The sequence below is a fragment of the Lissotriton helveticus genome, chromosome 4_1, assembly GCF_964261635.1.
Source record: "Lissotriton helveticus chromosome 4_1, aLisHel1.1, whole genome shotgun sequence".
NCBI lineage: Eukaryota > Metazoa > Chordata > Amphibia > Caudata > Salamandridae > Lissotriton > Lissotriton helveticus.
Window position 1 is genome coordinate 1,477,062,702 of NC_136063.1, and position 14,977 is coordinate 1,477,077,678.

General features: G+C 46.3%; 1 protein-coding gene across 1 annotated transcript in view; it reads right to left on the reverse strand.

Annotated features, from left to right (window-relative positions):
* Positions 1-14,977, reverse strand: part of CAGE1 (cancer antigen 1) — a 1,568,844-nt gene that overhangs the window by 470,664 nt on the left and 1,083,203 nt on the right. Inside the window, exon 12 of the mRNA XM_078688067.1 lies at positions 3,764-3,868. Within this exon, the coding sequence (XP_078544193.1) occupies positions 3,764-3,868 (105 nt within the window). The remainder of the gene's footprint in view (positions 1-3,763; positions 3,869-14,977) is intronic.

A 14,977-nucleotide genomic window follows, 5' to 3' on the forward strand; every position in this document is an offset into this window, starting at 1 on the left:
TAGATCTTTCAAATTATTCTCGCATCATACGCTCCTCATTGCAGATCTGCAGCATGATGCGAGAGGACATGTCTGGCTGACCCTCACATGCCCCCATCACTTCCTGGGGTGCAACCACAGAAGTTACAATACTGGGAGGGGTTTGGGTTGAACATGAGCTGTGTTTTGTCTCGGGTCAAAGCCTATGTTGGGGTCTTCCTGGTAGCCACTCGGAGGGGGACTAGTGGCAGGGGGTGCAGCTGGAGACCCGATGAAATGGAAGCCTCTAGAGTCAGGAAGGGGCTGATGGCAGGCCCAGGTTGTGTTGTGGCCTGCCCTGGGGACACCTCACCAAAATTAAGGTGTGAATAGTCAGGGGGAGAGTCGATCTCCCCTCCCACAGGCCAGAGGTGTCAGTTCTTTACCCCCCTACAATGTCCTCAGCTTCCACCAGGTCCATAACACTTGAGGTGTGGTCTTGCTCAGTCAGGGTATGCGCCGTATGTGGAGCCACTCAAGCCGGAGGTTTCAGAAATGGACCAGACCCCATTCTTTCATACAGGACATGACATACAGGAAGTGGTAAGCAGGAAATACATCACAGGAATTTGCTGGCAGCCATTTACTGTTCATTCTGAGTCATCCTCAGCTGCAGAGATCCCAAAAATGACACATAAAAGGAACATTAGAGACGTGAAACAAAAGGTAGAAGAGACAATTAAATTATGTTTGGTCTGGGAAAAGGGAGTGGCCAGGCACAAAATCACATCCCAGAGAGTTTGCTCCTTTGCATTATCGTACATGTAGTCCATATTTTGCGATCAACAGAAGAGTTAACTATAGTGTTACGGTAAATTCGGGGGAAGCAGTGCTGTGTATCCCAGACACATAGGGCCTGATTCACTCAGCTCATCATCACTCACATGGGGGCTCCTCAGTTGTGGGGAGTCCATTCAGTTGGGGGCAAATACTCCACAATGCAATAGTTAGGCCTTTTGTGAATCAGGCAACCATTGTCAAAAGGTCCTGGGAGGTCTCAGACATGCACATACATTTAATCCTCTGAGGCAATGGATTCCTCAGGGACATTGACAACACTGATTTCTGACAGCTGGACATGACATAATGCATGGCCAATCTTTTGATTAACAAAAGGCTGCAAACCACATTTTGGCCGTAACACAACAGGTTGCTCAGGTAAAAAAAGCGCCATCACGGACTTGCATACCCTACCGTCTGTTCTGTGCAATGGTCCGGTTGTCCGAATTCAGACCTAGTAGAGGTACAAGAGGTATGTGTAAGCCATGACTTAAAGCTAGCTATGTTGGGCAAGACACGACAGGCTAATATGATCTTGCACACAACTTCAGGGACGTACATCAGCACCCCCGTATGGTCAAGACATCTGAATCGCGACTCAGGAGACCAAAATTACGCTATATGATGGCTCGAGTTCATATATGTGCCCTATTGCACCTACGCTGAGATACAGTGCCTGAACGTCTGTATGATGTGTAGAGTTGAGGGCAGATTGTATACTCAGCATCACCTGAGGAGGGAAAATCGGGCAATTTATTACATTTCCCACTTACATCTGTACAGAACATGATCTATACGTTGGTACATGCAGTGTCTGTTGAGGTTGTGTATGTGGCATGATGAATCTTATTGTAAAATGGTTGTTTATGTAAGATGGCATTCATGCATTACATTTATACATTTCCCACATGTTTTGTGCCTGGTACTTACCCAGTAGACATATGTAGCCATATTCTCCCGCAGCCATCCGCTGAACAAGAGGTGACATGCGGAATAAAAAGCTGTCATGGGTACTGCCTGGAAACTCTGCTAGCACATCAATTAATCTACCACTGGCATCACAGACACCCTGCACATTGATGGAATGCAATTAGTATCTGTTGCAGAAGATGTGTGCAATGCGGTTGGGTGGCTGAAGAGCCACATGGGTACAATCAATTGCACCCAGCTCACGTGGGAAGTAGGAAATGAGATAGAAATCCCTAGCTGCCTTTTGACTCCTGTCCAGTGAATTGGGCATTCATATGTGGAGGTGGGCTCTCGTATTGATGCAGCTCAGTACCTGATCGACGCTTTCAGACTGGCTTGCCTGAGAGATTCCCAAAAGGTCCCTGAAGACCCTTTGGAATGACCCTGTAGCAAAAAATTGAGAGCAGCAAGGATCTTAAGATAGGCTGGGATGGCATGGGAGCGACCGGTCACAGAGTCAAGTTCCTGCTCCCACTCACAAACCATATCCAAGATGACATCTGGGGGGGAAACGGTATCTGGCCCTGATATCTTGGCTGGACATCCCAAAAAGGTTAATCCTTTGAATATCCTCTCTTCTCTCCTCCTCAACTCTTCTTGCCGCATGGCAAGAGGCAGATCAACAAACACATTCAGTGACATGTTAGAATGTTTGTATGTGTTAGCTCTGATTTTATATTTGCTGCAGGGTCTGGATTGGCTGTTGGGCTGCAGTGTTTCAGCTGGAGCATAGTGGGGAATGGTAAGCACTTACACAGGTGTTTAGCATTGTAGACAATGATAATCCGGCCGAGTGCGGAGATTCCGGCCTGGTTGAGGAGACTCCGGTCCGATTTCGGAGACTCTGGCCCGATTCCGGGGATTCTGAATGAGTGCGGAGATTCCGCCCCGAGTGTGGAAATTCCAGCCCAAGTGTGGATGTAAAGATATGAGTGGTAAATGACTTTTGTGAATACAAAAAGTTGTAAGTGACTTCTGTGAATACGAAAAGTCATAAAGTTAGACTTTTGGCTCAGATTACGTTTGAGAATCGGCCCCTAAATTTAGACATAACGTCTAACTTTAGACCTGAAGTCCAACTTTAGACCAGAAGTCTAACTTTAGGCATAAACTTAGAATTCAGGTCTGACGTTAAACTTCAGGTCTAAACTTACTCTTAAGATCTAAACTTAGACATTAGGCACCTGATTCAGGTAAGGCCTCCGTGCTCGCAGACGTGGGGAGTCTACGCACTCAGGGCAGAATCTCTGCAATTCACAATTCACACTAGTGGCGGGGACCCGGCAGTGGTGGGGGAGTCTCTGCACTCAGGGCGGAATCTCTGCAAATAGAATTCTCATTGAGGAGATTCTGCCCCAAGTGCGGAGATTTACTCACAACTCATTGCAGAGATTCTGCCCTGAGTGCCGCATCTCCCCCATGACTGCAAGGCCTCCGCCATGAGTGCGGAAGCCCTTTGTGTATAAGACCCTAGGTCTAAACTTAGAGACTTCAGGTCTAAGTTTACCTATGTGAATCGGCTCATGATGCTTATTTACCATTTCACACTTGTGGTTGTTTTGAGGGGTGTGTCAATTCAGTGGTTGGGGATATCTTAAACTTAAGTGAATTTTTCAACACATGTTACTCCCACTTAAAAGATTCAGGTTAAGACCTGGTTTCGCTATGGGATAGTTCACTAATCCATCCCATTTTGATAGGAGAGGGATGGTAAGAAAAAACTTGTGCATTTTACACAATGCATGAAATACCTACATCTGTCTTTAGGAAAAATGTTGTCAGTCACTTTTTAATAAATATACCAGTGACAAACACCAGTTTCTTTTAACAAGTGTTCTTTATGCATGCAACAATCAGCCAGTTTTATGAATGAAGCAAACAGATGAAACCCATGGCCATGCAAAAACATTACATACACTTGAAATAACTTACACAGATTGCATAAATAAGGCCCTAAAACCTTGGTTTATAAACACAAATGGCACTAGCAGCATACCTTACATATTAGGTTATTCATATCTCTTTGAAGATTGTCATTGTCTCCTTCAAGTTTTGTGCATTCTTCTAACTTTAAGCCTACTATACCTTCCAATTCTTGTATCTAGAGAAATGCACAGGGGAAAAAAATCAATTAGTCTCAGATGTACAAATGCTCCTCATATTATAGGAGAATTACAAACTGATACATATTTTTGTAATACATTGAATTACTTTTAAAGCAGGGATAATTCTCAATTTAAGAGGCTCAGAGAATGATGTTTCAGGCCCCCACACTAGTTGCGGCTGGAGTGCCAACATGGAAGGAATAACTTCCTCACTGAAGTCCTAATTCAGAAAGGTTGACTTACATGTTTGTGTAAGTTTATGCTTTTTCAATATTCACAAAACCGAATCAGGTCGGAGAACTCTATACATAACAAGTTAGGCCTATTCTTCATCACCCCAAATTAGGCCCCCCTCGTCCCAGTCAATGTGACATGAGGCAGCCCACCACGTCCATACCATGCTTCTAAAAAGAAATTCCTAACTTTATGTCCATGAACCACATGGACTTAATGATAATGATAATGACATTTATAAAGCGCTCAAATACCAACAATGGTGTCTCGGCGCTTAAGGCCCCCCACCCGTCTGTAAGTATCCAGACACAAAAGAAAGGAGGTGCAGGGAGCGAAGGAAGGGTTCTGACTGGGATGTGGGTGACCTAATTTGGGGTAATGAAGTTTACCGGTTAGTAATGGTTTAATTAAGCCTTCATTGGTCCCTCTTACTCCAGTCAATACGATATGCAGATCGCACAAGCTCCGTAAACATGACACTGCACCAATTTTCTATGTAACACAATTTTAATACAGAAATAAAAATTACTTTATTGCTACTTTTACAACATTCAAACCAAAATTATAAGAATTGTTAGTCAACACATCCAACCTGTAATGTTTTGCAAATGTGTAATGGGATTTCCAGGTAGCTGGCTGGCATATTTCCTGAATAGACACCCCACCAATCTAAGCTCAGGAAGAGCAGACCGACTTGATGGAACAGTCCTGAATCTGAGGAGTGGATTCTCCAACTGTCTTGTATGTCAAAGAAATGGCTTGTTGAATCCATCAATTCAAGAAATATACAGACACCTGTTTACCTAAATTAACACTCTCATAAGCAATAAAGAGAGAATTTAAAAGTCTGAATTACATTAAGAATCAACTCCTAATCAGTAATACATTTAGAATTAATGTTAGGAACAAATTTAGGATCAGGGCGAAAAATCATTCTATCTGGTAAAATTCTAATATATAGGTAAGTAATGACCAGAGAACCCAACTCCCCAATCCGTTTAGCACTTGTAATGGCTAAAAGAAACACTAATTTAACTGTCAACGAAACCAAACCATATGAGCAAAACCCAAAGGTTCGAAAGGCTCAGAATGCAATCCCTCAAAACAGTTGGTAAATCACAAGAGGGAACTTTAATCAAGGGAACCGGGTTCTGTAGATGAAAACTCTTCAATAAACAGTGTACCACATCACTCCCAACACATCTACATGATTTTAAGGCAGGCCCACTGAGCAGAGAGTGTCAAAGAAGGGAGCCCCTTCAAAAAATCATCCCTCAAGAAATCCAAAACCTGGTAAGGATCAACAGAAACAGGATCAAAGGATGCCATAGAACAGCAACAAACAAAAGAATGTCAATGCTTCTTTATAAGACGCCCTGGTAGAATCCATTCAAGATTGCTGAATTTGTCTGCTACCAGGGAAGAATGTTACAGGGATTCTGCTTAAAAACAGAACTATGCTTGGGACCACAGAACATCAGTATGTAATAACTGGGTCACCATACCACATCAGTACCTATGGGCCCAAATTCAGACTAGCTCATAGTGCCTTACTTGCCCTCCTAACCTTCCCAGAGAAACAAGTAAGTTTGCGTCCTAAAACACAACACTCTAGACCCTATCAGGGATCACGGTAGCAGGTCGTCACCTTTCGTTCTCTCACTCATACATGTGCACATTAAATAAATAAGAGACATAAAGAAAGCTTACAATATTTATTGAAACTACCATGCTCTATCCTGAAGCAACTGCGATGCATTTAGGAAACATATGCAGGTCAAAAAGGTGATTAGCATGATCAACAGAATATACACAATAAAAACCATGTCATGTGGCGTGTCCAAGATGGCGCCCTTGTAGGAGCAAATCTTTGGAGCTCTGGCCCGCTGCAACATGAATAAGCAGATTACCGGGGCCTGATAAACAATGAGCTTGGGGCAGCGATGAGGCAGTCGGGGGGCACCTCCCGGCCCCCTTCCATCGAGCTAGAGAGGCCCGGAGACTGCGTGGCGGAGCGGTGCAGGCTTGAAGTTGCTTGGGCAAGATGGCAGACGGAGGGCTTGGCGGCGACCCCTGAGCTCCGTGGCAGCCTCTGTGTACTGCTTGCCTTCCCCGTGGGTCTTGCAGGTCACCGTGTGTGACTGGCTACATGGAAGAGCCGCAGCAACCTGGAGGAGCCGGGCCAAGGGGATGAGGAGGGGGGACGGTCAGGCGTCTTACCTTCCCCCGAACCCCTGCGAGTGAGCGGACTGGCGGTCCACTGGGGAAAACCAGCCCAATCTTGGCTGCGGCCTTGACACTGCTACCTGCACAGCAGAGTGCCGGAAGGTACCAGGTGGTAGGAGGCCGCTGTGGACGGTGACATTGGGGAGAGTTGGGCCTGGAGTCAGTCCCTGCATCTGCGCTTGAGGACATTTGGCAGAACGGGCGAGCTGGGGAGGAACTTAGCAGGACCCGATCCCCTGGAACTGGTCTGGTTTTGGCCCGTGCGGGTTATAGGGTCTTATGCAGCGAGATCAAGACTTGTCCTGCTTCGTGAGCGTGGCCTGCCTTTTGGAGGCCCAGCTCCCCCTCCTGCAGTGAAGGAGCGGTGCCTTGAGAGAGCAGCAGCACAGAGGGCTGCACAACTGGAGCCAAGGACTCAAAGTTGGGACTGGTGGCCTAGGAGAAATTAGAGACCATATCAAGGCAGGTAGCAACAGCTGTGGGGGGGCCTGGAGAACACCCCAGGAAGTGAGCCTCTTGGCGCTTATTCACAGAGGGACCCTCAGCTGACTGGAGAGGCGCCCCCACAAATATCACACACTCTTAGGGCCGGTTTCCCGCTCTTTCCCTGCTGACCTTGGTGAGACTCTGGGGGAATGCCTGCGACCAGGATAATGAACATTTACCTGATTTTGTAGCCTACCTCGGAGAGCCATTCCAGGACTATCCAAATCTTTGTGATAGTGTGTCCCCACAGAAGCAGGGGGAGCAGCCCAACTGTGGAGAGATATCAACTGCATGAACAGAAGCAGGTTCAGCCAATGTCACAAAGGCACAGTAAAGTGACAAATACTAGGACAAAAAAGACCACTCCATTAAAGCCCTCTTAGCCAAAACCCCCTCCAAACGTGCGGGCCGGCCCCAGATAATGCTTCCCCGGAGCGACTACCGCTGGAATCTGCTCAGGAGCAGGACGCACGTGAGGAAGGCCCAGTCATGCGGGGTTTCAGGGAGTCCCTCTTCAGCATGTTGAGGGATGATGTCGCGACCCTGAAAAAGGAAATGGCCAACAATATGAAAAAGATGCGCCGGGAGGTGGGGAAACTGGAGCAAAGAGTGGACTTCGAGCGATGCCAGAGAATAGGAGCTGGAAGCATGCCGCAGCAAAATCTTGGAACTTAAAGAATGTAACGCTGATCTTAACTACTACCTGGAGGATCTGGAAATCAGATCCTGGAGATCCAATATTAGAATCTAGGAGGTTCTGCTGCAAGCATATTGAGGTCCCTTCGGAGGCTTTGTCACACTGTTTTTATGCCAAATTGTCACAGAATTAAAAAAGAAAGAGGGTCCTCTAGATCGCACGCACAGACCGGGCCACTCATCCCAATCACCTGAAGCCCCTCAGGGCATACTTACATGTTTCCACTACTAGAAAGAACTTATTATGAATGCGGTGCACAACCAATCCCAAGTCATGTTTGAGGGGATCAAAGTACACCTGTTTGAAGACCTTTTCCCTATTACTTTGCAATGCCGCTGCCAGATGAAGCCCATCACAGATTTCCTGTGAGATAAAGGAGTGTGCTATAGTCACACGAGCACACTACTCACCCTGCTCATGTGACACTTCACTCACCTGTCCCTCTCACTGCTCACTCTGCAATCTCACTCAAACAAGCCCATCACTGACCATACATTCATTTGTCCCACTCTGCACTTAAATCTGCACCCACATTCATATGGTCACCTCACTCACCCTGCAGTCACTCCTCTCACCCTACTCTCACACTGTTGCATCGCTCACCGTGCACTCACATGGACACTCCTGTCACCCACACAGTGCAAAGGGCTAATGTGCCTGCTACAAAGAACAAGTACCATGCAGATCATGCAGATCACAGAACTGAGTGTTAGCAAACTACGGGTAGCCCTATAAAAAAGTGAAATGTTGGTCAGAAAGGGGCTATAGAGAGATTAGGTGTATTGTTGGTGAGTGGTAGTGAGGGAATTCATGGAGAAGGAGAAATGGGAAAGGGGCGCACAAAAAGACTGTTGCACCATGCACAACCAGTTTTAGGGCCAGCCCTGGCTGGGAGTCTTAGCCCCCCCCCCGACCCCCCCGAAGTTCGGGTCTAGTTGCGCCCCTGGTTGCTTCCTATGACGGAATTCCGTTTGCTGCCTATTTTTCATACCCCCATCTTGAGTTAGAGCTCTCTGTTTGGAGTAGTCATTCAGAACTGCCAATCAGCATGTAGTTCCTGCAGCAGAGCACTGCTTTGACGCCAGCACTGATGTTCCTCCAATGAATGGGACATCAGAAGAGATGCCAGGGAGTTCCGCAAGTTTTGTATACATAAAGTTGTAAAAAACATTTAACATTTGGTTGCTGCTGTTCGCCTCGCTCTTGAACCCTTCCCCCTTAAGGTTATCCTGGTTTGTACCTTCACAGCTACTCCATTTCAATACAAGGAATTTAATACAGTTGTATCCTTCTTGAAGATTCCATTCTCTGGCAGGTAAGAGTGAACACCTTTTTGTTTAAATTTTTTAAAGCCTCGCTCATTTTCCGTTCATATTTTAATTTTTAAAATTTTTAAATTTTAGAAGTTTTGTATAGCGCTAGCTGGACCAGAGGGTATCAGAGCGCTTCACAACATATACAACGTATACCAAATGAGCAGACATGAGATCCAGGAGAGTGGGGGAACATATGGGTAAGGGCAGGCGTGAGACTGGCATATAGCTGCAGGGAAGACACGCCGGGGGTAGGATATTCAGATATCTGATATTCAGTCATACATAATCAGGAATCAAAAAGATTAAACATAGAAGGGTTTCTTGAACTGCTTCAGAGGGTAGGGTCTGATATTCAACCATACATACAAAATATTCAACCATATAAAATCGGCTATCAAAATGTATGTGCACATTTTAGTAACGATGGAGTGTCAATTGTTGGACTGTCCAGGGACTGTCAGTTCCCTCAAATGCAGTTCAGGAAGAGGTCTTTGAGTAGGCTCTAGAATTTTGAAAACGAGGGTTTTGTTCTGATGTGGGGTGGGATGGAGTTCCAGATTTTGGGTGCATATCCAGCGAAAGATTTGACTGTGGTTCTTTGCTTGCGAGTTTTTGGTGGGATGAGCAGTAGAGAGCTGGAGCTCCTGAGGTTTCTGGCCTGGCCTGCCCTTTTGAGTTTGGCGGCCAGGTATTCTGGTTTACCTGTATGCAGGGCTTTGTGCGTGAGGCAGGCTGTTCTAAAGCTGGCTCGCAACTCCACTGGGAGCCATCTGAGTTCCCTGAGGGCTGGAGAAATGTGCTCGAATTTCTTAATTCCGGAGACCATTCTTGCTTCTGCGTTGAGTGTAGTCTTCAGGGGGGCAAGGTGGGTTTTTGCTGTCCCCATCAAGGTCGCGATCCCGTGGTCTATTCTGGAGAGGACTAATGCTTGGGTGGCTTGTTGAAGGTCCTTGGGTGGGAGGAAGGGTTTTATTTTGTATAGTAATTTTAGGTTGAGAAAGGCACTTTTAGCAGATCTTGAGATGTGTTTCTTCATGTCAAGTTCTGGGTCTAGGGTGATCCCCCTAGACTACTAGTGGGAACGTTGGAGGCTTCAAGGAGGAGTGGATTTGGCATTATTGCCATAGGTGCTGACTTTGGTTCTGGGGACCCGGGTTCGAGTCCTGGTGTTAGCTCAACATCATGTGATCCTGTGAAAAATCACTTAATTTAACAGTGACTTATGAAAAATTTATTTGACCTTGACTAAAGTTGCTGGTGCTTGTTTAACATGTTTCAATCCCTAGAGCTTGTTAGGTTTGAAAAACCCCATTCTTATTATATACTTATTTCGTGCCATAGCAGATTGGCAGTGTGTGGCTAAATGACATCTCATTTGTATTTACGTTATGCAATCCACTGAGTTATCCTTGTAATGCACAAGCTTCAGTTAGCGAATGTGACTCCATTTTGTATTTCACAATCCCCATTAGGTTGTGTCTGAACTAGGCCCCGTTATTCATTTTGCTTGACTCCGTCGAACACTGTTTTTAGTTATTATTTTCTCTTCCGTTCAATGTTGCCTTCTGACTTACTAATGAGGCCATTCCACCCTTGCATACCTATCCAAGTGTGTAGCTCTGCTCCCACGTTAGGAGACGCTGAGACCCGGCACCGCAACCTTGAAACTGTGATAGTGTGTACCCATCTAGCAGGTGGTAGCTCATCCCTCTGTGCCTCCTTGTTCACGTTTGGCCTAAGCCGGTAACTTTCCACTGTGGGCATGGTTGGGGGTTCCTGGGGGAATGGTAATGCGTTGCAGACTGTTGGGCGCCACTCCCTTGGCAGACATCTTAGGGTGCAGGTCAGAATGGACTCCTCTGCAGAGTATTACTAATAAAATGCTGGTTTATATTCTCTACTGTCTGAACGACTCGTCATTACTTGGGAAGGCACAGCAAGTGGTTGCAAATAACCTGAGTGGCCCCTAAGGGCCATTTCCTTCAGTTGGTGCCCAAAGAGGGACCCCGCAAGGTGACCCGACTCACCTATAAACTGGTTGCAGGGTCGGGTTGTGTTTGGTTGGTCGGGCAGATCGGGGATCTCCACATGATAAGAGCCCGGTTCTCTTGGCTGCCCCATCCGTCTGATCGGATGGTTCCGCGTCTAGTGGTAACCGGCTGGGGTCCTGAGAAGGCAAAACCTTTGAGTTGACCGTTTGGTCCGAAGGGTCGGCAGGGTAGAATAACTTGACTCGACCTGAGTGCACCAGGTGATTGATTTGACTCTTGGAAAAATTGCACCATTCTTGAACGGCACGAGCCTACGGGCTGTGTCCTGGTTCAGTCTCCGGACTGTCTTGGTGCAGTTTTCGGACTGCCTTGCTTGAACCGCACGAGCCGATGGGCTGTGTCTTGGTATGGTCTTCGGACTGTCTTGGTTTGAAGTTGGTGGGTTTGCGGACCCTTATAAAACACAGAGTGTTTGCGAACATTCTGCCAGGCCAACTGGAAATTCGGCTTACTCTTGAAAAGGTCTGGGGCTGAAGCATGTCTTCTTGAACTTGGTGAAGTCTCCGGACTGTAGGGTGCGGTCTTTGGACCATTTTGGTTTGGTTCTCGAACATTTTTATTGGTTGATGATATATTTGTCCGGTGAAGACACTGCGTGTGTCCTATATTAAGATGCCTTGAGTAAGATGGGGTGTTTTGGATGTCAGTGTTGTTCTACTGAGGCCTGATTAGAAGAGAGTCAGCCTGCGCCTCCGGAGGGTACCACAAATTATTATGTATACGTCAAGTACGCCATTGGCCCTTTTATGTTTAGCACATTGTGGAATAAATATATGAGGGACAATGCTGATTTACAGTGGTCACTTACTGGCACATGTGACAAGCAACATTTTTATTTCTTACAGGACAAATTGTTTGCCAAAAAGAGCAGGCAGTCGATGTTTGATTCTTTAAGAGTATGGCAAAAGGAAGCAAAGCAATGATGTATGAGAGCAGAGAAGGAGGCTCGGAAAAGACAGACGCAAACAATAACACAGAAAGCAGTGGCCTATGATAGAGAAAAGATAGAGAAAGGCATAGAATGTGCAGATGGGAAGTTTCAATTGCAGAATGATAAATTTTATGTTACTAGAGAGGAAGGTGATGTTTTCGTTGAGGAGTTATTAGTTTCTCGAGCCCCACCTCCTTATGCCCCTGAGCGGATATACCCAACAGTTCCGATATCTCAGTCCTCATTCACTGGTGCTGCTCTCCCTAGTATTTCTGTTTCTAGCCTTACTGCTTCGGCCGCAGCCCCGCTTGCTTCTTCTCCACTTACGCAAGTCACAGGGGCGGGAGCCGTTAGCTCCCCCTTTCTGTCTACTGGCTCCGTATATGCTGCTACACCCCCTTTTACTCCTACAGTACAGTCTCCATTTATGATGATACCTGTCTCTTCATCTGCCCTTTCCCCCTTAAGTGGGACACCTCAAGCACTGCAAAATGGCGAGACGCCTGTGCGTGGGGTGCATGAGGCAAACTGGGCAGCAGCGCGAAACCGCATGGAGAAAGAGTTGGTGCGTTCTGATGTGGGTGATAAGGAAGAGCAAATGGTGGCGAATCAAGCAGGTCAGTGGGTTCAGAATGCTATATATAGTGTGGAAGATGTGTGGAGAGTGATGGAAGATTCACACAGCATCATGCTCTTAAGCATATGTTGGCCATGCTGATAGGACTGTGGGAGTAGTGTTTTCAGGGTGTTGCACCGCAGACCATCTATGACATACGGGACAGGGTATATGCTACAGGTATCGCCCCAATGAGGTTTTTAGTAATGTAAAAACACTGGTGGGTTATCAGGGCAGATTGGTCCAAAAAGTCCCGACGATAGTGACTCAGTGTCCCATGAGGGAAGTCCATCCCATTTACCATCCTGAAATACCAGAACTGCACAACTCGACAAATACTGTGATTAGGCCACGAGACGATGCTCGGTTTCAGGAACAGTGGATTTATACTCCTTGGAAGAGGAGTGAGGTAATATCCCTTAAAGCTCAGTTGCCGGATCTTCGAAAAAATCAGACTGCGTACTACAAAGAGTTGACAGAGGCAGCCTCCTCCACTGTGATGACGTTAGCTGATATTGAGTTGTTCTTTGGCCTAATGGTACCGATAGACATATATAGGCAGGTACGCATACAGGATCATGTGGTGTAACTGGGTGGAACATGGGATCAGAATAGGACGTGGGACAAGGAGCGCAAGCCCGGCGAGAAGCCGAAGGCAGAGTTATTAGCCTTGCCGGCTCGCATTATCACTTATATGCATTCCCTTATCTCGCCGAGACGAGTGAACTGGGACAAGTTGACTGCATGTCATCAGAAGAAGGACATAAGTGTGTCTGATTTCTTTACTAGTTTTGAAGGGGTGTTTCTAGACTTTAGTGATCAGGATCTGTCATTGGAGGTTGGTGTCCGGTTGTTTGTCAGCAGGTTCGTTAATAACTTGCTTTCCGAGATTGCGACTAGGTCTCAGGCTTCGGAAAGTACTTGGAGCACCTCTTCCTCATCAGTAATATTGAGTATGGCACAGTACAACGAGCATAGGGAGAATGAGGAGAAAGAGAAAGTGGAGAAATGTCAAAGGAGTTGAAGACAAGGGTGTTGATGCAGCAAGTAGCAAGTGGAGGTGGAAGAAGCAGAGGTTCGGGTTCAGCCCAATGGTTACTCCGGTCTAACAGGGGTGGTGCTGCGGGTGTGCCTGTTGGGCTTAACCAATGTGCGTATTGTAAGCAGGAGGAACATTGGCGAAATGAGTGTCCAGAGTTATTGCAGAAAGGTGGGGCCAGAGAGGTCAGGGTTTTAGAGGACGTGGAAGAGGAGGAGGAGGCCGAGGGGAGATGCAGTCAGACATTGCATCATATGCTCGACCGAGCGGGAACTATTTTGAAGACCTCCGAGGAAGGCAGTACTATCATGATGACTATGACATGGACAAAGTGACGGTGTTGTCCCACAGCTGCCAGGGACAGGGTGAACCCTATGTCAATGCAGATCTGCAAGGCACGGCTAAAACATTCTTAATTGACACAGGTGCTATGAATAGCTCTGTTTTTTCTTCGCTGGTCCCAGGGGCAGCTCTGTCTGGCAAAATAATGTGTCGGTATATTTTTCAGGCATGTCAGCCAAATTTCCAAACCTCTTGCTTTGACTATTAGCCCCTTCTCAGTTGATTCGCCATTTTTGCTCATCTCAAATTGTGGGGAGAATTTGACGGGATTGGATTTGTTATGGCGTTTCCATGACTATTGGACCACAGGTGGCCCGTGGAAAACAATGCTGCGCAAAAGATGCCCCCCTCCCCGCTGAGTTTAAAGATGTGACACACACATTGTGGGCTAGAAGAGACACGGATGTGGGGTTATTCCAGATCTCACTGGTCTCTATGCAGATCAAAGGCAATGCCGTATTGCCACGTATTCCCCTTTACAAGATATCACAGGCAAGAAAAAAAGGCCTTATTGCAAATAATACAGGATCTCATTAAGTCTGGTGTGGTTGAGGCGACAATGGCAAATGTGTGTAATAGTCCTATTCTTCCTATGCTTAAAAAGAAACCCTTGGATTCTTCTGATGCTCATCCTGATGTTTACCGCTTTGTAATTGACCTTAGAAAGGTTAACAAAATAGTGGTACACCAGGATCCTGTAGTTCCAGACATTACCACGATCTTGACAATGATTACCCGATCAGCAAAATTCTTTTCTGTGATCGATTTGAAGAATGCTTTCTTCAGCATTCCAATCCATGCAGATAGTAGATATCTGTTTGGATTTGAAATAGCCGGTTAGAGCTTTAGATTCTGTCGTGCTCCACAAGGCTATACAGAAAGCCCTAGTATCTACAGTCAGGTTTTAAAACTCAATTGGATTCGTTGGAACTTCCCCCTGGCAATGTGTTGTTTCAGTACGTTGACGACCTCCTTGTGGCTTCTGAAACTGAGGATGGTTGTAAAGATGCCACAGTTAAAATGCTGTTGCATTTAGCACATCATGGACACAAGGTGTCTGTTTCCAAATGTCAATATTGTTGACAGGATGTCACCTATTTAGGTCACCTACTGTCGAAGGAGGTCGCAGAATAACACCTGAACGCATAGCTGCTATCACTAATATGC